This window comes from Phaenicophaeus curvirostris, chromosome 3 (assembly GCF_032191515.1).
Source record: "Phaenicophaeus curvirostris isolate KB17595 chromosome 3, BPBGC_Pcur_1.0, whole genome shotgun sequence".
Classification (NCBI taxonomy): domain Eukaryota; kingdom Metazoa; phylum Chordata; class Aves; order Cuculiformes; family Cuculidae; genus Phaenicophaeus; species Phaenicophaeus curvirostris.
In genome coordinates, this window is record NC_091394.1 from 90,509,583 (window position 1) to 90,535,365 (window position 25,783).

Consider the following 25,783-nt stretch of genomic DNA (forward strand, 5'->3'; position numbering starts at 1 on the left):
TCTATAACCTCCTTTCAGGTAGTTGTAGAGAGCAATGAGGTCACCCCTCAGCCTCCTCTTCTCCAAGCTAAACAACCCCAGCTCTCTCAGCCGCTCCTCATAAGGCCTGTTCTCCAGCCCCTTCACCGGCTTCGTTGCTCTTCTCTGGACTTGCTCCAGAGCCCCAACATCCTTCTTGTGGTGAGGGGCCCAGAACTGAACACAGGATTCGAGGAGCGGTCTCACCAGTGCCAAGTACAGAGGGAGAATAACCTCCCTGGACCTGCTGGTCACGCTGTTTCTGATCCAAGCCAAGATGCCATTGGCCTTCTTGGCCACCTGGGCACACTGCTGGCTCATGTTCAGTCGGCTGTCAACCAACACCCCCAGGTCCCTCTCCTCCAGGCAGCTTTCTAGACAGACTTCTCCTAGTCTGTAGCACTGCATAGGGTTGTTGTGCCCCAAGTGCAGGACCCGGCACTTGGCCTTGTTAAACCTCATGCCATTGGACTCAGCCCAGCGGTCCAGCCTGTTCAGATCCCTTTGCAGAGCCTCCCTACCCTCCAGCAGGTCGACACTTCCACCCAGCTATAGTGACAGGATAAACAATTAAACATGGATAAAACAAGTGAGACTTCATCCAATGAAAGGAAAAAGAATCTTCTGAAAAACTCCTTAAAAATGCCCCAGACTGCCAATGTAACCTGTGCAAAGAGCAGAACCTGCTTCGGTGTGATACTTGGTTGCTGAAGTGAAGATGGCTGCTGAATCATTACACAAGAAAGACCTTCAACATGCTGAATAGCATTAAAAAAAACAACCACACACCACACATTACTACAGCTAACCTACTGTAACAAACTGTCTTATCTATAGAGTAGGAAAATACAACTTTGGATTCCTGCTTTGTAAAGTATTGAAGCATAAAGCTATCACAACTGGCAACACAAGTGAGAAAGTATTCAAAAAGTGAGTTAAATTACATTTAAGAAAGTTCTAAATCAAAGCTGTAGCATTAGGAAGCATTTGCTACGAAGATGCATTTGTTGAAATGCTGCACTTAAAACGGCTCTGGGCATCAACAAAATACCTTCAGCAGTGGACATACTTAATGGCTTCCATTCTCTTTTAAACTAAGTCACAACCTAAGTGTTTGAATATGCAAAGTAAAAATGGTTCGTTTAAAATCTGACCTTCCAGATTTTCAATTCTTTCAATGTTGTTCAAAGCTACATTCAAATATTCCAGCTTTTTTAATTTGCTGACATTTTCTGTAACAAAGCATAGATAGGTTATTTCATTTTTCTTCAGTGGAACTTTACTTGCTTACTTTACGTCAAAGAAACAATAAAGCAAAAAAAAAGGACAGCTAAATTAGAATATGTATGAGATTACTATACATTTATATTTTAATATTAATAAAAGACAAAACAAAAAATTATCTGAAAATACAAATTAAAATTAAAAAAAGTAATAAGAAATAAGGAAGGTTATAAACACACTTTATTATCACAAATACATAAACCAAGTATATAAAGCAAGAGAATTGGTGAAAAAGCATAGTTGAAACATTCTATTTGTCCTCAAAGTCAAAAAGGATCATGTCAAACTTAGTCAAGTTTTATAAAATCAGAGTTTCACACTCACTTATATGGAAAAGATTGGCTTCTTCAGTGTGTATTTCACTTTAGAAGGGTTAATACAAGAAACTTCTGCCTTTGTAAAAATTTTGCAAATAGGGCTTGTATGGCTTCAGTATGAACAAAACTATACATACACACCCACACTCCCTTCTAATCTGGAATCTAACCTGAATTATTTTCACCATAATTTATTGAAATTAGCAGGTTTAGAGTGTCTGGAGTTGTGCCAGAATGGCTAGCACTTCTTCCTTTGAATATACAAAGAGGGCAAAGAGGGACTATGGTAGCAAAAATTTTCATCAGTCCCAAAAACGTGTGAAGAACGCAAATACCATTGGAGATAAATGACACATAGGTTAGAGACATAACTCTTAGAGAAGATAACTAGTATAATTTGCATCAGGGTTCACCAATTTCTTCCCAATCACCCAGTCTTTCAAAGATCAGACCAGAAAACCTATCCAATAAAGTCATAAAGTTTACCTCAAACTCTAATTCACAAGCTGCATTGATTAATGGCTGTACAAACTGTCCCTGCTGAGACAAACAAAGAAATTTAAGCAGAGTTTCATCTCACCAACCCAGATCATGTCTACAGCTGGGTTAGTTGTCTAGGCCCCTCTATAATCAATAAAGACATATAAACTCTTCAAGGTGCAATTTGTCTTATCTGAAATTGGCTGTCTAGAACCAGTGAACCAAATCATCCTCAAAAATAGGTCTTTTCTTCATCTCTGGTTAAAAAGTGAAGCTACCAAAACTGCCTAAGACACAGATGCCTAAAAGTTTGATGACATGAATCCTACTGCTTAGTTTACTAAGACCTTTTAGAGACATTTTCTTCATAATTCACAAGCAGATGATAAAAATAATTTCTCAGCAAGGACTTGTGCAGTTTAGGTTGGTTGTTCGTTTTTCTGATGGTATTTCTGTAACAGCAGTGCCTGTATATATGAAGATGTGGGAGAGACAAGTGTTGAAGCTAACAGTCTCTTGTGGGATTTTTCTGTTTATAGAAAGGACAGGGCCAGGACTCATCCATACAGTGGATGCCTTATAACTTGCTGATAAGTAGGCAAGTCGGATCTTGAGAGCCGAATAAAGATTTCTTTTAAGAGGAAAAAAAGACAGTTCCCAATAGAGCCAATACAAACCATTAGGCTATGATATTCTGAAGCATGCTTGGAACCCCTGTGTGCTCCACAGGGACATGTTGGTAGCTGCTAGGAAGAATCACTTCTCAAATTTAGTACCTTGTAACACAACCCTTACTGGCAACCCTTTTGGTAACTACTCATATAGTGAGTAGTTTGTTACTAAGGCATTATCTCAGAAAGCTGTTACATTATACAAGAATGTATGAAGTAGGAAGTTGCATGCTTTTCCAACTCCTACAGTTCAATTAAGTTAACACAAAAGTTTAATGTCTTAAAAATTAGATTGCTGAAAAAATCATGTTTCTGAAAAGCAAAAATCTGAAGGGTAATATAGCATACTAATCTAAAGGAGGTATGACTGTGGACAAAAGAATGAGATTAAATCTAGTGCCTTATTAAAAACACAGTAACAGGGAGAAAACCAACTTATTTTAGTCCCACTTTTGATGGGTCAGAGCAGCATAAGGCAGATTCAAAAGCCTTATTCTCTCTGGAAGTAGATTCCTCCACTCCAAAAAAAATGCAGATATTATCAGTACAGATACTCCTAAGAGTTTCCTGATGAGCCTTTCCAGAGGATTCACAAGCCTTTTCCTACAAGTCCCAAACATAAAATTTCAGCCTAAAACTTCAGAATTCTTTTCTTGCTTCTAAGGAACTTCAAAGAAAGATACTAATACAATTTCTGAGCACTTTTGATTTTCCATTCTTCACTGGGAGAAGCCTGGCTGGAAAGCTGCCTGGAGGAGAAGGACCTGGGGGTGTTGGTTGACAGCCGACTGAACATGAGCCAGCAGTGTGCCCAGGTGGCCAAGAAGGCCAATGGCATCTTGGCTTGGATCAGAAACAGCGTGACCAGCAGGTCCAGGGAGGTTATTCTCCCCCTGTACTCGGCACTGGTGAGACCCCTCCTCGAATCCTGTGTTCAGTTCTGGGCCCCTCACCACAAGAAGGACGTTGGGGTTCTGGAGCGAGTCCAGAGAAGAGCGACAAAGCTGGTGAAGGGGCTGGAGAATGGGTCTTATGAGGAGCAGCTGAGAGAGCTGAGGTTGTTTAGCTTGGAGAAGAGGAGGCTGAGGGGAGACCTTATTGCTCTCTGTAACTACCTGAAGGGAGGTTGTGGAGAGGAGGGAGCTGGCCTCTTCTCCCAAGTGACAGGGGACAGGACAAGAGGGAATGGCCTCAAGCTCCGCCAGGGGAGGTTTAGGCTCGACATAAGGAAAAAATTCTTCACAGAAAGGGTCATTGGGCAATGGAACAGTCTGCCCAGGGAGGTGGTTGACTCACCTTTCCTGGAGGTGTTTAAGGTGTGGGTGGATGAGGTACTGGTGATTCTGTGATTCTATGATTCTACGATTCTATGATTCTATGACCTGCACACTGTCTTTCAGCTCTGAACTTTTCCAGTCCAGGGCCTGATGTCTTATCTTTCCGTAGAGAGCTTAGCAAGCATGTGAACAACAAAACACAGGCCAAATGAAATTATACCTTCTATGGTGCAGGAAGACCATTGAGACTTTACTGCAAAAAGTTGTCTTTATGCACAAAAGAACTTTATCTGGATAAAAATTATTTCAATATCACCAAAAAATATTGTTTGTATAAAAATCAGATTTAGAAATGTGCCTGAAGAGACCTCGTACTAAGATATAGCAGTCCATGGTATACGTTAAAGTGTTTGTCTCTGTTTGCCACAAAGAAAGGGTATTTAAGTTATATCTTGGTTTATGATATTTTAATCAATAAAAGGTTTTCCACATTCATATTCTAGTGACTTGTACCTTAGTATTGTCTTTTTCAGTTAATATTTCTCTTGCAAATTTCTGAACTTCTTAGGAATTTACTAGGGAGACAGGAAAAGGAAACTTCTGGGAGCAGCTCCACAATGAACTTTTCTGTAGTTACTCTACATTCCCTTAAAGTATAACACAATATTTTTCCCTGATTTCAAATTATGCACATAAACCTATTTAAAAAGAAATGTATCCAGACAACACTTACCAATTTTTGGAATGAGATTATTCTGGAGATAGAGAATTTTTAACTCTCTACACCATTTGTCAAGATACTCTAGTTTCTCTATTTCCTGCTGATGTAAAGAGATTTCTTCCAGTGAAAAAATTTCACAGTTGTTATGTTCTGCACGTCTTCTAACAAGATCTTCAGTGACTGAAAGAAACATCAGATGTCATATCTCCCTTTAGTCATTTTCTGCCATGTGACTTATGAAGAACTCATAAAATCATTAAAATCTTTTGTCCCACCATACCAAATAGAAATCCAGTAGGAACACAAACAGAAGTAAAATCTGCTAGAAAAGACATCAAGCCCCAAGTAACTTCAGCCTGCTCTGCCCCAGTAAACATCATTTGTGAAACACATTCACGTCACCTGCAACATTTAGAAAAAGCCATATGAAAACTGCTGAGTCTTCCATAAGAGTGTGATATAACCCCTGCAGAAATTAATCCAGCATCCATTATTTTCAGAACAGCTCGGGTTGCAGATTGATTCATGTAGATAAGCAACGGAGTGGTTTATGCTCTTTTATTTCCTGATGCCAGATGTTCACAAAAAGTAAGCTAGCTACAGTGTGTCACCATATTCTTCTGTCAGCTGTGTGAGCACAGAAAGAAGAAGGATGATTTCTGAAAGTGAGCAGTTATTTTTTTTTTCATTATTAGTGCTTGAGGTAAAGGCATAATTAATTCATGCTTATAAATGTTTGTGTTAGAGTGAAATTTAATCCTAGGTCACTTAAGTCACTACCAGCTCAGCGGCAGCCAGCAATGTGGTTTCAGTGGTTGAAAGACACCAGAGACCTGGGTTCAGAATTTTCACACAGTAATTCTGGATTTTCACATAGTAAAGTTTAATGGCAGACAGTCTTGCAAACACTGAAAAGGCTCTATATATTGAAGGTAAAGAAATTCTATGAGAAGAAATGCTCACTCTTGAGGTAGATGTTATTACTTTTTTTTCCAGCCCACTGCACCAAAAAACCACAAGCATTTTCCTCTCCTTGACAAGCAGTGAACTATAGTGAAGTACCGATTGAAAAACCCAGGGTTTTATCAAATTAGCATAGGTATTTTCATAATTGTTAATGCTGAAAAAAAGACTAGCAAGCCTTTCAAAAAATTCTTAAGAAAGATAAGTAAAAAGTATAACTACAGAGATCTGTGAAAACAATTTGTTCCTACCATGCATTAAATAAAAATATTCTTTTATTGCTTCTTTGTCTCAGGGAGGTTTTGCGAAATCATCTAGTTTTATTCGTGGTGCTGGAATGGCTGCACACATTCACATGGACTGGTCTGTCACAAGCTACATAGCCCACACTCACACATGTCAGAGCAGCTCCACTTTCTACAGCCTTTGGAAAATAGATTAAACTGGTTTTGTTTATGTTATGTTATTTACAATTGACCAGGATTAAATCTCCTTTCTCATCTGACATGATTTACAGAATCATATAATGGTGATACTGATATTGATGTAAGAGGGGATCCTGTCTGCATGTAAAACATACTGGGAGAGTTGTCTTTTTCTCTTTTAAGGCAGGTTTGCTGCATCCAAACAGCTATCTTCTCTTCAATACCCCATTGATTAAGCTAACAGAGAAAATTGAAAAAAATGCCAATAGTCATGACTAAATATTATAGTCTTCACAGAAAATAATTTTTAAAAAATGGCATTTCTAATAAGCTACTTGGCAAATCTGCTTTAAATTAACAAAACCAAAATAGCCTGTTTGGTGGCAGAACTTTCAGTGCTGCTATTTCCAATGCAAATAGGTATTTTTGAGCGAGAAAACAGCAATATTCCACAGTCTGCATACATACCCATTGGAGACAGCACCCTTTATACAAAAAGAAGTCACACAAACTATTCTAGACAGAATTTTATTACATTCAGATTTCCATTTTCTGATGAAAAGAAAATTGAAGTGATTGTTGCAGTGATTATGCAAAAATGTCCACTTTCATTACCAGATGGTTTGGAAAGCAGAGACAATCATTCCCAATAGAAGCTATGATGGAGCTTTAGAGATCTATTTTGCGGACCTGCTATGGGGAATTGAGTGAATATTTTGACATTTTACAAGCTATCCAGTTCATTCAAGAGGAACGAGAGAAACAAACTTGCAAGAGAAAACAATTTTAAATAAAAGCTTTCCAAGGATATTGACAAAACATATTGTAACATTACTTCTCACTGAGAAGTTCGTTAACAAGATTATCTGATGTTGCAGTAATAGGAGAATTAGGAGAATATGCAGTAATAGGAGAATAGGAATGACCTGGCCTATCACAGCTATTCTTGTGTTCCCACAAACACAGGAGGAAGTAAGAGATGGCATCAGCCAGCTGAAGATAACAGATCTAACAGATCTTACAGCTAGGCTTGCAAAAATTGCATCTTTTACTGAAAAATTAACAGATACAAACAGAAGTCTTAAAGCCATGGAAAGAATAAGCAGGTGGATGCCTCCAGGCATAACAAGATGCAGGAGGGGAACCTGCATTTCAGAAAAGTGAAATATTTAGCCATTACTTCAAGACTCAAATTCGAACCATGCTGTTCAGGAGATGAAGCCATTCTCCTTCAGGCAGTGCCTCAAAGCAGGCATTTGCCAGCATCATGCAGAGAGATGGAGTTTCTTTCCAAATCACTATTTTAGCTCAGCAGGGGACTGGCAGTCCGGTGACAGTACACAGTCAAAACAGATTACAGGAAAAATCACAGAGAGAAGGAATTCCTCAGCAGTTTCTTTCCTGGTGATATGTATGAGCACTCAGCCTTTTAGTCACACTGCTTTACCTCTACAAGATTATGGATTCATAAGTAGCAGTGTGGTATATTTTAACCTCATTCAGGGTTTTTTACATCTCTGATAACGCATCTGCATTGGCTAATTTTACCTACCAAAAAAATAAAAATACTATGTAACACTGAAAATTGGTAACAGCAGGGAAAGTATTGTACTCCTGAGCAAACCAATATGAGCTGCTGTGTAGACTGCAGTGTCCATACTAATGCCTAATCTAATTATACAAATCAATGAATAGAAAACTCCTTGGTTTGAGATATTCAAGGAATAAAACAATGAAGGCTGCAAAAGACCAGCATCCGGACAGTGCTTCAGGAGCCAAAAAAGATGAGAGGTCACAATAACCTTTATTTGAACCTTATATGAAAACTTCAAAAGGGGCAGGTGCCAACAAAATACAGTAGAGGGCTTCTTTGCAGACCTCTGACTCAATCATAGAATCATAGAATCATAGAAGAGTTTGGGTTGGAAGGGACCTCAAAGATCATCTAGTTCCAACCCCCCTGCCATGGGCAGGGACACCTCCCACTAGATCAGGCTGCCCAAGGCCCCATCCAACCTGGCCTTGAACACCTCCAGGGATGGGGCAGCCACAACTTCCCTTGGCAACCTGCTCCAGGGTCTCACCATCCCCATGGTGAAGAGATTCTTCCTTATGTCTAGTCTAAATCTTCCCCTCTCCTGTTTATGGCCACTGCCCCTCGTCCTACCATTACAAGCCTTTGGAAACAGTCCCTCCCCAGCTTTCTTGTAGCCTGAAGTATTTCTTGCAATACTTCAGGTATTGCAAGGTCGCTATAAGATCTCCTCGGAGCCTTCTCTTGTGCAGGCTGAACAAGCCCAACTCTCTCAGCCTGTCCTCGTATGGGAGGTGCTCCAGCCCTCGGATCATCTTTGTAGCCCCTCTCTGAACCTGTTCCAACAGTTCCATATCCATCTTATGCTGAGGATTCCAGAACTGGACACAATAGTGCAGATGAGGTCTCACAAGAGAGGAATAGATGAGGAGAGGGAGAGGGAGAGGGAGAGGGAGAGGGAGAGGGAGAGGGAGAGGGAGAGGGAGAGGGAGAGGGAGAGGGAGAGGCTCCCAGGGGAGTACAGGCATGGCAAGCACAGGTGGCAGCCGTGGAGGGACGCCACACGGTGGGCAGGGAGTGGGACAGAGGGTGGGAAGGAGGGCAGGAGAGCGAAAAGAGGAGGAATGTCTCTGGGCGGCACTCACTCCGCACCATGGCCGCCCCCAGCTTCCCGTCGCCGACACCGGACGCCGCCGCGTTGCCCCGACAACGGGGGCGGGCGGGACGCGAGCTCTTCTCTTGATTTGAGGCCGGGTTCTCCCAGGGCGCCCTCCGGACCCCCTCCTTCTACCTGCAGCTAGAAAGAATCTGATTGTAACAGGGGTTTAGCATGTTTACTAGTTGAAAAAAGGAACAATTCAAGCATTGAAAGGACAGTGCCGCGGCAGGAACGAAGGACAGACCTGAGCTCACCAAGAGACCTCAGTGAGGAAGGAGATAACATATAGACCATCACAGGCTTACAAAGACACAAAGAAACTGTGATGTGCACACCAGAGTGAGTGATAAACTGGGATAATAAATTCCCAAAAAACCCGCATGTTCCCAGGAATCAATATGAATGTGTATGTTTAACCAGTATTTCCCGAAATCTCATAGAATCATAGAATAACCAGGTTGGAAGAGACCCACCAGATCATCAGGTCCAACCATTCCTATCAAACACTAAACCATGCCCCTTAGCACCTCTTCCACCCGTGCCTTAAACACCTCCAGGGAAGGTGACTCAACCACCTCCCTGGGCAGCCTGTTCCAGTGCCCAATGACCCTTTCTGTGAAGAATTTTTTCCTAATGTCCAGCCTAAACCTCCCCTGGTGGAGCTTGAGGCCATTCCCTCTTGTCCTGTCCCCCGTCACTTGGGAGAAGAGGCCAGCACCCTCCTCTCCACAACCTCCTTTCAGGTAGTTGTAGAGAGCAATGAGGTCTCCCCTCAGCCTCCTCTTCTCCAGGCTAAACAACCCCAGCTCTCTCAGCTGCTCCTCGTAAATATTCATCTATATGAATATGTATGTTTAACCAGTATAAAAGTCATGTAACCAGTCTCAATAGTTGGACACATCAGGTGGATTACCCCCGTGTGTACCTCGGCACCGTTTATTCAAGGAGTACCTGCCTAATAATCAAATTGACATAAATTATTGAGTTGGGCATTTCACATCCTCATAACGATGTAGCAATGCTTCACATCCTTGATTAAGTTCCCCATGGATAAAGTTTTGGCACCTCAAACCTTCAAAGAAACTGGATGGGACTGCACATTTCAGGACATGGCTGATGAACCTTATGGAGTCCTTCATCTTGTTCTGATCTGGTGGCCACCAGTTTGAGTTCAGTCCCATTCAACAGGAAGAGAAGTATGCTGACATAGTGTACGTTTGATCACAAACTAATAACATCGAAGGGTTCATACTCGGATTTAAGCTCATATTGTCTTCTTTACCCTGTTCATTCCTGTGTCATGCCTCAGTCACAAACTTGTAACGGCCCTCATCATTGACTCCAAAGCTTGGTTACAGAATGCAAATTGGCATAATTGTCACCAGATTGAAATGGAAACATCAGGAACGTCAGCATGTATGCCAAACTTCTTTGCTAACTCAGGTCTTCATTAATCTAAAGGTCTAATCAAATCTAAAGGTGATCTTCTACTAACAGAAAATTCATATACAAGTTTAAATAAGGCTGTAGGAATTTTTTGAAATGAACAAGTTAATTCATTAACTCATTTACCTCTGATGTAATACATAGAACTCCTACTAAGTTCTGTGGATAATGAAATACAAATCAGCAGAAGTAGCATATGTACTTTAGTTTAACTCTATAGTATTTATCCAGGTCTTTCTAACCAGGTGAATAACAAATCAATGCTGAGGATGAGGATGTTTATGCAGCTGGTTGGATGACAGTATCTTGTGGCCCACACCCACCCCACAGAGCCACCAGCAAGGCCTTCCACCATCCACTCATTTCATATTAAATTGTAAATCCCTTTAAATAATATTGTTATAGCTGCACCTTTTCATAGTATTATCAATTTTTTACTTGAAAGCACACCTCATAATCAAGGTAACTGATTTCAAGAAGAAGAAAAAGTCTTATTCTTGCCATGACCAGTATTTTAAATGCTGTATCTACTGCAGAGAAATGCCTACATAATTTCGTTATGCTAAAACAGGGTTATTTTTCATCCCTTTTGCAGACATTCTGTATGGTAGATGTGAATAAAGAAATACTAAATCTACAACTGCTTAAAATGCAATATTATAAAGTGCAATGGGTTGGCTGAGGCTAGCTGCCAGGTGCCTAGCAAGCCACTCTCTCTCTCCCACTCCTCAACAAGACAGAGGCAGAAAATGCAATGAAAAGCTTGTGGATCAAAATAAGGACAGGGAGATCACACACCAGATAGCATCATGGACAAAGCAGACTTGACTTGGGGAACTGTATTTAATTTATTGCAAATTAAACAGAGTAGGTAATGACAAATAATAACAAAACTAAAACCATCTTCCCTCTTCTCTTCCTTTTTTCACAGGTCACTTTCAGTCCAAACTCATGAACTTGTATGTCCTGATTTACACCACAGTGTTGTAACCAGTGTATATGAAGACCCTGGTTTGCTCAATTTAGTTAAGGTGTAGGACTACTTGTTTAAGCAGGTAACTCCTCACTTGCCATGAGCATAAAAGAGGTCTTCTCTGTATACCAGTGACTGAAAAGCTCTCAGAGCATATTTTTTTTGCTCTTGTGAAGAACAGCTTTGTTTACTCAGTGCTTTGTTTACTCGATGTTTTTGACCCAGTGCTAAACTATTCAATAAGTCAGAAAGCAGTGGTTTGGAGCGTGCATTTACAACACACTAGTCCTAACCTGGTGGACCTGATCTTTTGGGGGAATAATGACATAGTGACAAAGTGTAACACACCATCCTTGAGTGTCTGAGGAGTTGTGCTAAGATGCTTGGATGCTCAAGATCTGAGACTGTCATTGCCAGATGGCTCTGCACGTTGTGCCTTCTTGTTTCTAACTGCGAATACACTCAGTGCAAAGGCTAAGACGTTTGGCCAGATTGCCTTATTGCCCTTGGAATACATAGAACTCCTGAACTCTCACAGTTTCGGAATTAATTGTGCCCATGTACTGGGCATTGATGAAACTGCACCTGGAATACAGTGTTCAGTTTTGGGCGCGTCATTACAAGAAAGATATTGAGGCCCTGTAGCATATCCAGAGGAGAGCAACAGGGCTGGTGAAGGAGCTGGAGAACAAGTCTTATGAAGAGCGGCTGAGAGAACTGGGGTGTAGTGGACAGGTAACGGTTGGGCTTGATGATCTCAAAGATCGTTTCCAAACTAGTGATTCTATGACTCTATGTTTTTAGTTTTAGCAGCATTTTAGATTCGACACATTCAGAAGAATTTTCTGATGCATAGAAAGTGGAAGAATTGCAATTCATAAATCCAGCACATGCACTTGTGTTTGCAGCATGGAGGCCTACGTATGAGCTGTTCTTATAATATGCTTCATTGACAGTGTTTGCAGCCCGTACAACATTATGAAAATATACCAAATTTAATGTAACTTGGAGGCATGGTGTTGCACAAATTCTCAAGAGACTTTTGCATTTTCAGATTAAATACAAGTTTAATATTTACATTGATTGATGTTATTGTTTTCATTATTTTCATACAGTTATTTTTATACAGTTATTTTTAACTCAAACTGTGTACTAAGAACTAAGTAGTGCAAGCCTGAATTCTTATCATGAAGCTATAGACATGACAGAGATACTGTAATGAGCCACACTACAAACAGGAGAATGGAATTGAGAAAGAAGGAAAAGGGACCTATCTGACATGCCTTCCCTGAAGAAATTGACTTTGCTGCTTTAATAAGTTACAAACTGAAAAGACTGGTGGCTGCTCCCACACAGAAGGAGCCAGAACTGGAAGCTGTTGCTGGTCCTCACCTCTCCTTGGCAGCCTTTTCCCAGCCTCACCAAAACTGGTGCTCTGCACTTGCTTTGCCACCTCTTGGTGCCTCCACTTTAGGACTGAAGGGCACAAGCCCCATATACTCAAGAATGACCTTGAAGTTTAGCTGAGCACATCAAAAAATACAGCTCTAGAAGACCAGGTGCAATGATAAAAATAATAGCAATGAATTGTATCTGATAATACACTGGGGGATAAAAATCTGTATCTTGAGATTCTTCTTTGATTCTCTTTTTTTTTTAATAAGGTGCTGTTTTAAAGAGGGGTAGGAGTTTAATCACTGTGGATAGCAACATAATATTCTAGTTGTTTTTCTGTTTGTAGATGTGCCAGTTATGCATTAATTAATAAGTGTTTTTATTTTGCTAGAATTACATTTCACAATTGTCGTCGGCTTGATACTCTAGTAGACAGAAGCTGCCAGTAAGAACTACCTCTGAAAGTCTGGATTTAAACATTTAGGTTAGAAAATGTTGTCTTCAATTTTTCATCACACAGATCCTGGCTTCAATTTTTCATCCAATAGGACTGAATATGTTATTGTGCCTCTTTTCAGAGAAACAATACAAGACTTAATTTTATGCCTATTGGAATATGTGGAGGGGAACTGCCAAAGCCAACTGGTCTGGTAACAGAATAGAACTTTGTTAATTCAATATTAATGAATATCACAGAGGGCAGATTTATAAGATCCTGAGATTCTTATAATATTTTTAGCCCTTGAATTCCAAATGCCAAGTTGTCCCAGAACTTCCCCCTCTTGAGATCAGGACAATTCTAATTTACAGTTTATACTTATTCATAGATGGATTAGAGCAATTCATTTTAGACCAGATTTTTGGAAGCTGAGTCAGCTTTTTCTTCACTATTTTACAGTGAACTGACTATTTTACAGTGAACTCAGGTTTTTCAAGTTTTCAGCATAATTTCAATGATTGCATGGTAATTACAGTCTTAGATTTTCTCTCAGCATAGGATTTCACTTACCAGATTATTCTTCCAGGAGATTATTTAAACACTAAAGATCTTTATAATCTTTTAATTTAAAAAGTGCATCTAGTAAAGTACGTGTTACAAATAGCCATAAAATAGGTATAACAAAATATTTGTATGTGTTACACAACAATATTTACTATCAGTGTCTCCATAGTTAAAGTAAATAACCAGAATTATTTAATACTGACAAAGTTATCCAGTTTTATTAACTGCAAATAAATATGAGAATGAGTGCTATAAATACTGTTGTATTATAGTGGCATTATGTATCAGTTTTATGAAGAAGACCATTCTGTTACCACCATTTATTGAAACTATGAAACCTGATCTTGTTATATCAGATGCTGGGGCTTCATATAAAGTCAGTTTGCACTGGGCAAAAGTACATTTCTAAGCAAAATTGCTAATTTGGGTGAAACATCCCTCTTTGAGCACTTAATGCTGAGCTATTGATTATTATCTTCAAAACATAACCAGCATATTTTTACCATTTGAAAGAGAGATGGACATTTTAACTTAAGTATCCTGTTCCTCATTGTATCATTTGTTTGGATTTTTATGCTTGAAATATAACCTCAAGCTGTAACATGCTTGAGTTTGGCTTAGACGCAGAGTTGGACTGACAGAGGTGTTTCAGTTTTGTTGAGTCTTTTTTCCACCAGAGCCTTTTGTTTGTGTGGTTTTGCTGCAGAATTTTCAACCCCCTGTCATGCCTGCCAGCCTGATTGTACACCATCAGCAGACCTAACCCTTCCACAGGCAGCATTTCATGTCTTATTTCCCAGCTGGGGCTGTGCTGGCATTGCTTTTAGCTCACCAGGGGACAAGTAGACTAGAAGCAGAGCTAGTTATAGAAGTATTTGGTGGGCAATAGCATCTTCACACATTATCATTGTTTTGCTGCGTGGGAAGATTAAATCCATGCTGTCCTAGCTAAACTGGTATACAGGGAACTATTTCAAGCAGCAGATTATTAAAATCTTGCAGTCATAAGATAACAGTTTCTCATTACCCACAGATCTTACATGTAGTTTAGTCTCTGTCATAGCAAACATCCAAGCTGAAAAATAAGGTTTAGAGTTTCCAAAGTAAAGTTAATACCTACAGGTCTAGTAGTTTTGTAACTGAATCCAGGAAGTTCAAATTCATCATTACTTCACATCCTGACTCCTGGTTTTCTGAAGGGTGCTTTACTTCTGATAATATTTCTTTCTTCCTTTCTTTTCTCTTTTCTTAGTGCACAGGATAAAGGCCAAAACACAGCATACACACGTGATACAGTAAAGCTTCTGAAATATGTTGCCACATGTACCTAGTCACTATCCAAATCCATTATCTTTGACAGCATGTTGTTACAAGAAATTACTATACAAAGTATTGGAAGGCATCAGCTGTTTACAAAAACCAGAATTACTGGGGACTGCAAAACACTTTATTACCATCAATTTTCTACTAAAACATTTGTAGGACCCCGTGCTTGTAGGACTTCAATGACATAAGAAATGAGAGGTACAGTAATTCTTTTGCATGACTGTATTCAGGTAGACACCAAGAAATATGGTCTCAACCACAGTTTCACCAGAATAAAAATATGTCAAAAATTAGTTGTATTTTGAAGGGAGAATATTAACAATTCTGTTTTGTGGGGGTTTTTTTCCGCAGCAACATGTAGCATTAACCATAAGAAGGTACCCAGTAGTTTGATGCTGAAGAGCTGAGAAAAATAAATTTGAGGAAGTTGAAAAAGGAAAACTGTTAGTGAGCTGATTTTGAAATATACAGAAGTAACTACTCTGCTTTTAAGTTTCTATGAAAGGCAAGATACAAGTTTTGTTTGAAATGAAGGAGGTCCTGCCTTGCAGTAACCTGTGCCAGTCTGTATTTAGTTTACTCTTGCTAGAGTAAAGTCCCAGGTTCTCCGCTCCATTGTGTAGTACCTGCTTTGGTTAATATTGATACTGGCTTTAAAAATGGGAGTGAGATTTAAAGCTCTGTTCTTGCGACCCTTACATAAACAGTCCCATTGGCTTAAGAAGTGCCATATCTAGAATCCACGGCTTGGCACACTGGATGAATGGGATGTATTTTTCATCATAGGCTTCAGTAAGTGTGCAAAGTGATCAGATGCCTGCACACCATTCTAAAATGCTCAGGGTGAACATCCTTTTTCTGACGACTGACTGAAAGGTTTTCCAGGTTGTGTCTGCAGCTGTGCTGCTGCTTTGAGATCTTAGAAGCTAAACTGCACTTATCCAGTGAGCAGCTGTTTTATCCACACCATAAGGAACACAAACCTGGCCACAGCTCCACTTAGTTCCTCTTTTTCATTTTAATGTTTTCAAGGGAAAGAGATAAAGGAAATAAAAAAGCCAGGACTGGGATGGCCTGCTCCAAGTAGAAATAAATTACTGCTCTTATTTTAAGGGTCCTGAAGACTGAGGACGAGGCTTCACTGAAAAACAACAGAGAATTAAAAAAATCTGTAAGTATTTTCTAGGTATTTGGATTGATACATGTTGATGCCGCTGCACTCCTTCAGTGGAACGGTACCAGTTACAGCAGTACAGCACCTAACCCTACCGTTCTGTTTAAAGAAATGAGGACTTGCTTTGCCTATTACTGAAAAACATGTTTTCTCTGTGCTGAAGCACAGCAGCTGCTTAACAGCTCACACTATTTAGCAACTGTTGGCAAACAACAACAAAAAAAATATTTCATCCAAAACAAATGAAAAAGGAGTTGTAGACAGCAAAGTGGAGTAATTCACAATGGAAACTGGCAAGGGTCCTGCAGCTAAACCTTGTCTTAATGAAAAGTCCAGGGAATCTTTCGGGAATGCTTAAAATCTGTTTTCACAATAGGCCTTACCCCAAAATGTAAAGAATTATTACTAAACTTAGACATATACTCACCAATTATTCTTTCTTTCCAGTTATTTCCTGGGGAGGGAAAATAAAGCATACATTTTTGTATCGCCTGATTTCAACCAGTTTGTTATACTACCAGTTCTGATTTGCCAAATTTATCTAAACTGTAGGACTCCTTGTTTGAACAGGTAACTTCTCATCTCTCATGAGCACAAAAGAGGTCTCCTCTGTGTACCAGTGACTAAAAAGCTCTCAGAGCTTATTCATTTTTGTCTTGTGAAGAACAGCTTAGTTTATGACTCAATGCTAAACTATTCAGGAAGTCAGAAAGCAGTGGTTTGGAGCATGCATTTACAACACACCTGGTGGACCTGTTTTTTTGGGGGGAATAATGACATAGTGACAAAGTGTAACACGCCATCCTTTAGTGTCTGAGGAGTTGTGCTAAGGTGCTTGGATGCTCAAGATCCGAGACTGTCATTGCCATATGGCTCTGCATGATGTGCCTTCTTGTTTCTAACTGCGAGTTCACTGAGTGCAAAGGCTAAGAGGTTTTTCCAGATTGTCTTGTTGCCCTTGGAATACACTGAACTCCTGCACCCTCACACAGTTTCAGAAACAATGTCCTTGTTGAATTTCACTTTTGCGACACAAAAATTCATATAAGCCCAAATGCTTTTAGTCTTAGCAGCATTTTAGATTTGACACACTCAGAACAATTTTCTGATGCATAGGAGGTGAAAGAATGATCATTCATAAATCCAGCACATACACTCATGCTTGCAGCATGGAGGCCTATGTTTGAGCTTGCTCTGAAGTTGTAATTACATAGTTAGCTATTTTTTCCAGTCAAAAATAAAGACTTGGTTTGGTGGCCTGGGAGTGGACTTCAGTGCAAAGCTTGAAAGCACACCTCTGGATTCATAATAATTTACCATCCTTAGTCTGTCTCTGCCTTTTCATGTTATGCTATACTGGTTTATAGGTATGGTTTATATTCCTCTTCCACTAACAAAGAAGTGTTAGGATATTTGTTGCATTTTATTAAAAGGGATTTTTCAAAATAAACAGACGTTTTCTATGAATACAGATCAATAACAGGAAAAAACAAACCCTCAATCAATAACTTTAGAACATGCCTTCTATCTTTTGACATGTAAGCAACAATAAGAACATCTCCTTCCTCTTTTTAATATAAAATTTCTAAATTCCTCTATTCATCACATGACACTGGAGTCACTTACCAAAATTTAGTTGTTTTGAAAGAAGCATCAAGACTGAAGAGCGATGACACAGGGGTGTGTTGGGACAAAAGAACTGTGAAATTTAAATGCAAAATCCTGTAACTGATTGAAGGTTACATTCTGTCCCCATATGCCCACATATTGCTCTTATTAGCATCAATAAGAGCTGTTGATGTATATCCAAGGATGGATTTAGTCCTCTAATGTAACTCAGTAAAATATTGTGTGGTGAATATAAAGAACGTCTATACTTACAAACTAAGATTATCAGCAACAAAGTGGCAGAAAATCCTCCCAGAAAATACCTGAGAACATAACCATACCAGTAAAGATCAGGAAAAAAAAAAAAAAACAAGGGATGCATATTGGGTTAGTAGAGGTGAAGCCTGAGTGGGAGGAGGTGAGAAGATTATTGCAGATGAACTCTCTGAACTCTGGTAGGTGAACTGTAATTTGAAACTTTAATTTTCTTAAGCTGTTGAGGCTAATCTCCTAGAAATGAAGACCCCAGCATTCCCAGACTGAGGGAAATACCCATACTGGTCTCTCAGAAATCTTCTGAGAATCTTCTGAGTCTTCTCAGCCTTTCAAAACCCCTGCCCAAGCACAGCTGACAAAGTAGCTGCCCTATCTGCATATGTATTTCTTCTTTTTGTGCATATCTATATAACTCGGATATTTGCCTGCATCGACTATCATCTGAAAATATATTTTCACATTAAGATATATCTAACTTTGCAAATATGATCCTTAATTTATGTTTCATTCACCATTTGAAAGTAAGTAAAAATTAATTTCAGAAACAATAAATAAAAGAAATAAAAATTACCTTGTACATACTGAAATGATTAAACACGTGATCAGTGTAACCATCTGACAAAGGACATTTCGCACTGTCCTGGATTCTAAAACAATAATCAATAAAATAATTTTCATGCATTTTCAGGAAAGTAGATTTGTGACAAAGTATTTGCAAAGACTGTCTTCAGCCTGTGAGGCCAGTCTCTTCAGCTGCTTTTTAAGAGAATTCACCTAGAGTCAATAGACATGGAAAGCTAATTTTCATGCTCTGGGTGTCTCTCAGAAGTCTTTTTCCCCCATGACTGTATAGACACTGTGCCCTCCATGCTCTCAGAAAATAAGCCTTTCTGAATAATTGCCTGTTTAAGTATTTATTCCCATGCCCTTTCCTCCATTTTCCTCCAGTCCACTTTTCTCTTTTTCTGTTTAAGAGGAAAAGATCTGAGCAGGGAGTAATGAACAAATAAATACTAATTTTAAAATTATATTTTTTTTTATCAGTCATTTAAAATGTATGTTATAGGAAATACGTTCTGTTCTGCAAGGAGCCTTATCAACATTTTTAATGTGAATATTTTCAGTTCACTTTAAAAATGAGTCATGTCAGGATAAGAATGTAACTTACCTGCATTGCTCAAAGTCTCTTCATTTGCATTTATCATAAATGGAGAGGGGTACTGTGAAGCACAAAATGGTTTCCCAGGCTGAAGAAACTCCTTATATTTCGTGAGAGAGGCTCTATTAGGTGTCGGAGTTTGCCTTTGTGGCACATGGCTATTATATTCAGAAAAGTCAGAATCACCTACAAAAAGTCCAAATGTAATTGAGATTGCACAGAAGATGAGCTTTGAGACTTTGTTTTAATGGATTGTATGGTGGAAAGTTAAGTACTTAATCATCAGGAGGTTTTCAAATTTTTAGGGGTAGGGAATTGGCTGGCTCAGTGTCTCCAGGAGAAAATGTAGAGTTACGAGAGAACTGCATAGAGCATAAAATAGCCATCTGACAGCAGACAGATCCAGTTATTAATGACACCAGGATAAACATCACTGGTAAAAACTTCTTTTCTGGCACAAAGGTCGTTGTGGATTCATACTGTCTTTTAATGCTAGGAGCTCAAATCACCGAATTCAGTTCTGTCATTCATCTGTCCTTTGCCTGCACATCTTGGCAGACAAGCCCTGCAAAACCTATAGAAACAAACATTCGAGTCCCACTAAATATAGACTGCAGTGTTGTAGCTCAATTACTTGGCACCTAGTCAGGGCTTACCAATATCACTCTGACTGGCTTCCAGTTTACTACATCCTTCAGGCCAAGGATCATCCACATGGCAAGAATCCATATTGCTGAGAATGGTGCTGCTGATCCATGTGCTGGAGGCACTGAGATTGAACAAGCTGGCTAAAGAGCGACGAGTTTTCTTCCTTCGCCGGAATATGCTAGAAAGAAAAGACAGGTTTTGAAGGAATAGAGTTAATTATTCTTATTGAACAGGAACAGATCTCTATAGTTTGCAGGACTGATGTGAAAGAACAAGGTTCTGGGTGCTGTTCCTAGCTCTGGTCTTGACTCTGGGGTAGATCCCTGTGAATGACTGCTGCACACTGCAATAAGAACAGGGGATGTATTAACAGCACGGCAATACATCATGCTGTTGTGTACTGGATATTGTGATACCAAATGATCCTACAGTTATTGGGCTCGGATACTACAGTGCATGATCTCATGCTACCCATGAGTTTCACTCTACCATATCCCATTTTGTGCCATCTGAATCGACTGTATTTCCAACTGTTGTGAACTGCATTTTATATACCTTCCTAAACTGATGTTCTTCTGAAATCAAGAGGGATTTTTCCCTGAGGAAGAAGAACAGGATAGACCTATACTTTTATATATCTATGAGTTTATATACAAATATGTATATTTTGTTCCTATGTGGTAACACCTCACTGGCAAAATGAGCTGTAGCTCTCCATTTTCTTGACTGGACATGACCCCAGTTACAGCAACAACTGTCTACTGGAGAGGTTTGGTGTAGTAAGATTAGACGTGACTGAAAATCAAGTTATTTCAATCATTGCACTGTCTAAACTAAATCAGTGGAGATGTTCGATTAAGAAGCAATGCTGATCTTATGCCAGACAAAAGGTAGAGAATCACATGGATACCTCCAGGTAAGTGCAGAAATGTGGTGGCAATTGCCAACATTGAGTAAAATCTCCATATAGTTCACTTACCGAACTAAATTCTCTTTATATATAACACTTGTCTGGGATGGTGTCAGTGTTATGTTGCCCTCTTCATCAGACAGAAAACTGTCTTCTGTCAAAACATAGTAACCATTAGAAAGCAGTCGAGGGCTGCGGCGACACGTGGAAAGGGAGCCTGTCAGAGGATTTGTGGAACAACACTCATAGGCAGGGTCATCATCCAGAAAGGCACAAGCGTAACTGAAAAGGAGAAATTAAACCTTGTGATATAGTGAATGTCTAGACAGAGCAAAATCAGGATTTAATAATAACGAATTAACATTACCAGCTGACGGGAGCTGGTAATGACTTAGATTTAAATTATGTGGATATGACAATATTACTTCTGGACCTGAGAGGTTTCAGCACCTAGACTGTGCCTGCATCAGACTTCCCAGAGCTGCACACTACAAGAAGGCTTCATGCCAGGTGGAGCATTTCATGAATGTATGGAGCCAGCTTGAATTGAGAAGAGCATGGTGTATTTCTGTGGCAATGTTTTTGACCAAAGAGTCCTGCCAGATCTACGCCTACTTGCAGCAATCAGAATTATTCCAATATTTTACTTCTCTGGGTTACTCTGCATGTTACAAGCCTGACTGCCTCTGAACTAGACAGGATTTATTGGCTTTCTACAACCTAGCTGTACTTAATGAAGATTTAAGAACTTTTAATTCTCATAAATTCTAAGAACACTGTGCAGCTAGAACAACATGGGATAAAGTCTACATATGGTGGCAACTTCATCCACATTGTGATGACTTCATTCAGAACCAATACAGTTGACTTTGAGATGAAATATGGGACAGAGAAATATAGTATGTGGTATTTAAAACAGAAGTGAGTAGTGACAGAGGTGAAAGAATCAAAATGTTGTAGACATTTGACATAGCTCAGGTAAAATTGGATTTATGATTAGTCTTTTCACCTCAGCACCTTTGAGTTCCAAATGGCCATGCAGTCACTTTCAAGGAAAGAAAGGAAAATACAGTGTTTGTTGAGTGTCTGACATGGGTTTCAGTAGCAGCTTTAATTATCCCATATGGCATATCACAGAGGGATATCATCATTTCAGTGGAGGGAAAAGCTGGTGGGACAGAGATATTTCAAAACCTTGTAACTGCAAAGCCAGTGCTTCCAATCTCCACAGGAGTACTTCTGAACTTCCATTTAAAGTAGTAATTAAATTGATATCAGCATTACAATTCTAGAGTGGCCCAGAACAGATTTTACAAAATCTCAAACAAAATAGAAATAAAATTAAACAAGTGTAATTTTCTTCAATACCTTTTAAAAATACGTTGTGAGAGGCTCTGTCTGTGTTCTCCATTAAATGCTACTGGACCTGCAGAGACAAGGGCCAAATAAGAAGGAGTCATTATTGTGTCCGCTGACAGCTCAAACAGTTGTCAGGTCTTCACTGACAGGTACCTTGTGCATATCAAAAATATTATAAAAAAAGCTAAAAGAAAAGGAAATTAAGGGAGAGATTAAAGGAGATAAAACATATGAAAGAATGGGGGAAAGACGCAGTATTTATAGGAAACTCATCTCACCCAGGACATCACAGAATCAGAGCCGATACAATCAGATACTTGTATTCTGCACAGCTTAAAACCTTGAGAGAAATAACTAAGAGCACAAATACAATAGCTGGAGAAATTTTAATAGTGTTTTCCCAGAAATCTGCTTCATGCTAAAAATAGTACATGTACTGCTGATAGATACAGAGTAGAATGGAAGAGCTACCATTACCATTACGTTACATTTTTCAAATAAAAATTGTAGATATAGCACAACAGGCATTAGGATAGCGACAGCAGTGAAGATTTGACAATAATATTATGGCAGAAGACTAAGGAAATAGGATTTGTCTGGATTACCATGGTTCAGGTCTGCAACATGTTGCCAGGTGTTCAGCATCTGACAGAATCAATCTTATGAGATATGAGCAACAACTATCCATAGGGAGAATTTCTATCTGTTATTACATGGAAAGATAACAGATATGATCTTTCCCTATATTACCTTCCCTCTCCTGCATATTTAGAGCACTATGCTTACAAAACTTAGTTAATGCCAATCATTCATCTACAAGAGAAGATAGGTCTAAGAGATTTTTTTATAAAAAAATATTCAGTTATGCGTTGAAAAAAAGAATCTTATTTATCCTCATTTAGAGCTCAGTTGTCAGTCAGCCTGGATGTGAAGGCTGACTGAGCCCTGGGACTAGACAGAGTCACCAAAGAAGGGAAGTAAAACCTTCCAGGGTATTTTTTACAAACCAGTCCTATACTGTATGCCCATGCATACTGTTTTCTCCTACATGTTGAAAAAAAGAATTTACTATACTATGAGAAGATTATGCTCTAACCCTTGCAGAAAAAAACTTGTGGAGGAGAGAACTGGAAGAAATTTGGTGGAGGTACAAAAAGATGAAGTAGCATCAATCAGAAAGCCACACAGCAAGTTGTGCAAGTGAGAATGATGCTGTATTTTATAGTCTGACATGTTGTAGACCTATTTTTTTCCTGTACAATTAGCTCCTAAAATAATTTCTCTTATTTCAGGCAAAATCATTAGTTTTAATTGTGCAAAAATATTGTGCTCAAACCCAAGAAATTAATCCAAACCCTAAAAGAAAATATAGTAATAACTTGACAGGTGGTTTGTAAATCTGCATATAAACTAAAATCTGCAAAATCCCAAATCTTATCATTCAAACAAAACCCCTCCACAACAGAATTTTTTTATCAAAAGCTCAGATGAATGTGCACAAATTTACTTGCTCTTGGTGTTGATGCAACATGTGATATTCCATACATCTTGAAAAGGATTTTTCCATACACCTTGGCATAACAGACAATACAGATTATCTGTAAAAGAGTTTTAAAAGAAACAGAATTATGCTTTATTTTGTCTTGTTTGACGATCAGTATGTGTAAAATCTTGTCATCAATATATAATCTTGTTAGTTATAAAATATTCTTTCTTAGACATAAGTGATTTATTTTAGGGCAAATTTGTTTGAAAAGGGATGTGGATGTATACTGCATCATCAGTTATACCCATTACAACTCCTTAATAATGTGAGAGTGAAACTTTCCAGTAACTGAAACCTATAATACAGTTGTATTGCACATGATTTTCTCAGTTATGATAATACAAAGTAGCAACTACTGAAAAAGAAAACCTTTTAATAGTATCTTACATATGGGTAGTGCTTTCACTAGAAAGCATTGACACATACTGATCAAAGTGGCAGAACAAGCCACAGTGCTTCCGTTAGTAAATTAAATTGTCTCATAAATTGTCTCATAAATTTGCAAAGTCTGCCTCTGCAGGACGCATGTTTATCCACCAACCTCTGCAGAAGTAAAAGGTAAAACAAAGTATATGTATAAACTTATAACAGAAAGTGAGAGATATGCGCAGGCAAATATATTACTGGGGAAGTGATGACTTTCTCTCCTTTGAAGAACAATTAATAAGCAGTTGTAATTAGCTTTCAAACTATGTTAAATAATTATAATATCAAGCTTATGTAAACAGTCACAGAATGGCAGTCAATGGATATTTTTGCTGCCCGAATCCATGAAAAAATGTGTCCCATGCATTAATAAAGGGGGCTCCTGAAAATCATAATTCAGTCAATGCTGGAGAAAGCATGGAAACATCATGTTGTAGACAATACTGCACAGTGTTCTGCTTTCATTTAATATTCAGTCCCATTTCGGGGCTATTAATAGCATGAGAAGCTATAGTAACAACATAAGCAAGCCAAAACAAAGCATCTCAACTGCCACTGTACAATGAAGCGGTAGTGTTATATCTGTAATCAACAAAAGGAGCACCAGTACAGAACCTTTAAACTATGATATGAGAAAAGGCCAACAGCTTTAAGAAATCTCACTAAAAGTGAATCTGAAGTGAACCTGGCAATATTTTATGTCAAAAATTCAACTACAAGTTTAAGGCAACAACCCCCCTTGAATTTCAAAACACCCAGCAGCCCACATTGTAATGAAAAAAAAAAAAAAGACACTGCCCAAAACAATCAGTTTTAATCAACTTTCCCTCCAAAAATCAAATTAAGATTTAAGCCAATGATGTCCTCAACTGGTAGTCAGCAATCCCCTGTCTGTATTTCCATTCAAAATATTTACATTAGTAAGTACCAAAATATAGTGCTAACTATTAAAACAGCTGAAACCCAGGCAACCAGTTTTATTCTATTTTACCTACCAAACACAAGTGTCTGCAAAGATAGTCTTAGTTTTCCACACATATAATTTTTGAAGAGCAACCTAGCCTTCTCTCCCTGCAGGTAACGATAAAAACATTCACAAAAATACAAAACTTCCTGAAGAGCTGTACAGAAATGAATCCAAAGCTTACTTATTCCTCAGATGGCAAATATATTAAGTGGCAAAAGTGTAAAATCTTCCAAACTGGAAAACCGACCTCACTATTCAAGCATGAATGCAAAAAAGTTTCTCATCATCAACACGCAAGCCTCTGAGATGTGAAGTGGAGGATGCTCTTTCTGCAGCTGCCTGGAAGAGCTTAGCCCTATGTCTTTGGAACGGCAGGGCTACGAAGTCCCCTGTTTCCTTTTGAAAACAGCCTGTGCAATCAGCTGCACAGAAGCAGAATGAGGTCATGCTTCCTGTAAAGTAGCCTCACATCAGAAGCATTCATTTTGAAGAGCAAACCGAAGATTAAGATTAGCTCAATAAACGCTCTTGCAGGCTGTTGTGAAAAAGAATACAGACTATAAATAAAGTTTTTCTCCAATGATGATACGGAGAACGCAGACAGAACCTTTTCTCATAAAGAGAGCTGACAGAGATTTTTCCTTCAGCTTCACTTTTCTGCCTCACTCAGAAAACTTTAAAGTGATCTATCCAAGTATTGACATACTTGTAAGCCTGA

At 38.9% G+C, this 25,783-nt stretch overlaps 1 protein-coding gene across 2 annotated transcripts in view; it reads right to left on the reverse strand.

Moving 5' to 3' along the window:
• LOC138719409 (dynein axonemal assembly factor 11-like) overlaps nt 1-25,474 on the reverse strand; it is a 54,415-nt gene extending 28,941 nt beyond the window's left edge. Inside the window, exons 1-7 of one of the 2 annotated variants that reach the window (XM_069854694.1) lie at nt 25,094-25,474; nt 23,634-23,724; nt 22,136-22,193; nt 20,837-21,049; nt 19,866-20,035; nt 4,781-4,948; nt 1,173-1,250 (exon numbers count right to left, since the gene is read on the reverse strand). In XM_069854694.1, the coding sequence (XP_069710795.1) occupies nt 1,173-1,250; nt 4,781-4,948; nt 19,866-20,035; nt 20,837-21,049; nt 22,136-22,193; nt 23,634-23,673 (727 nt within the window). In that variant the 5' untranslated portion in view covers nt 23,674-23,724; nt 25,094-25,474. Of the gene's footprint in view, nt 1-1,172; nt 1,251-4,780; nt 4,949-8,835; nt 8,883-19,865; nt 20,036-20,836; nt 21,050-22,135; nt 22,194-23,633; nt 23,725-25,093 lie in introns of those variants that run through there. The other variant, XM_069854693.1, reaches the window with a different exon arrangement.
• Nucleotides 25,475-25,783: the final 309 nt, after the last annotated feature.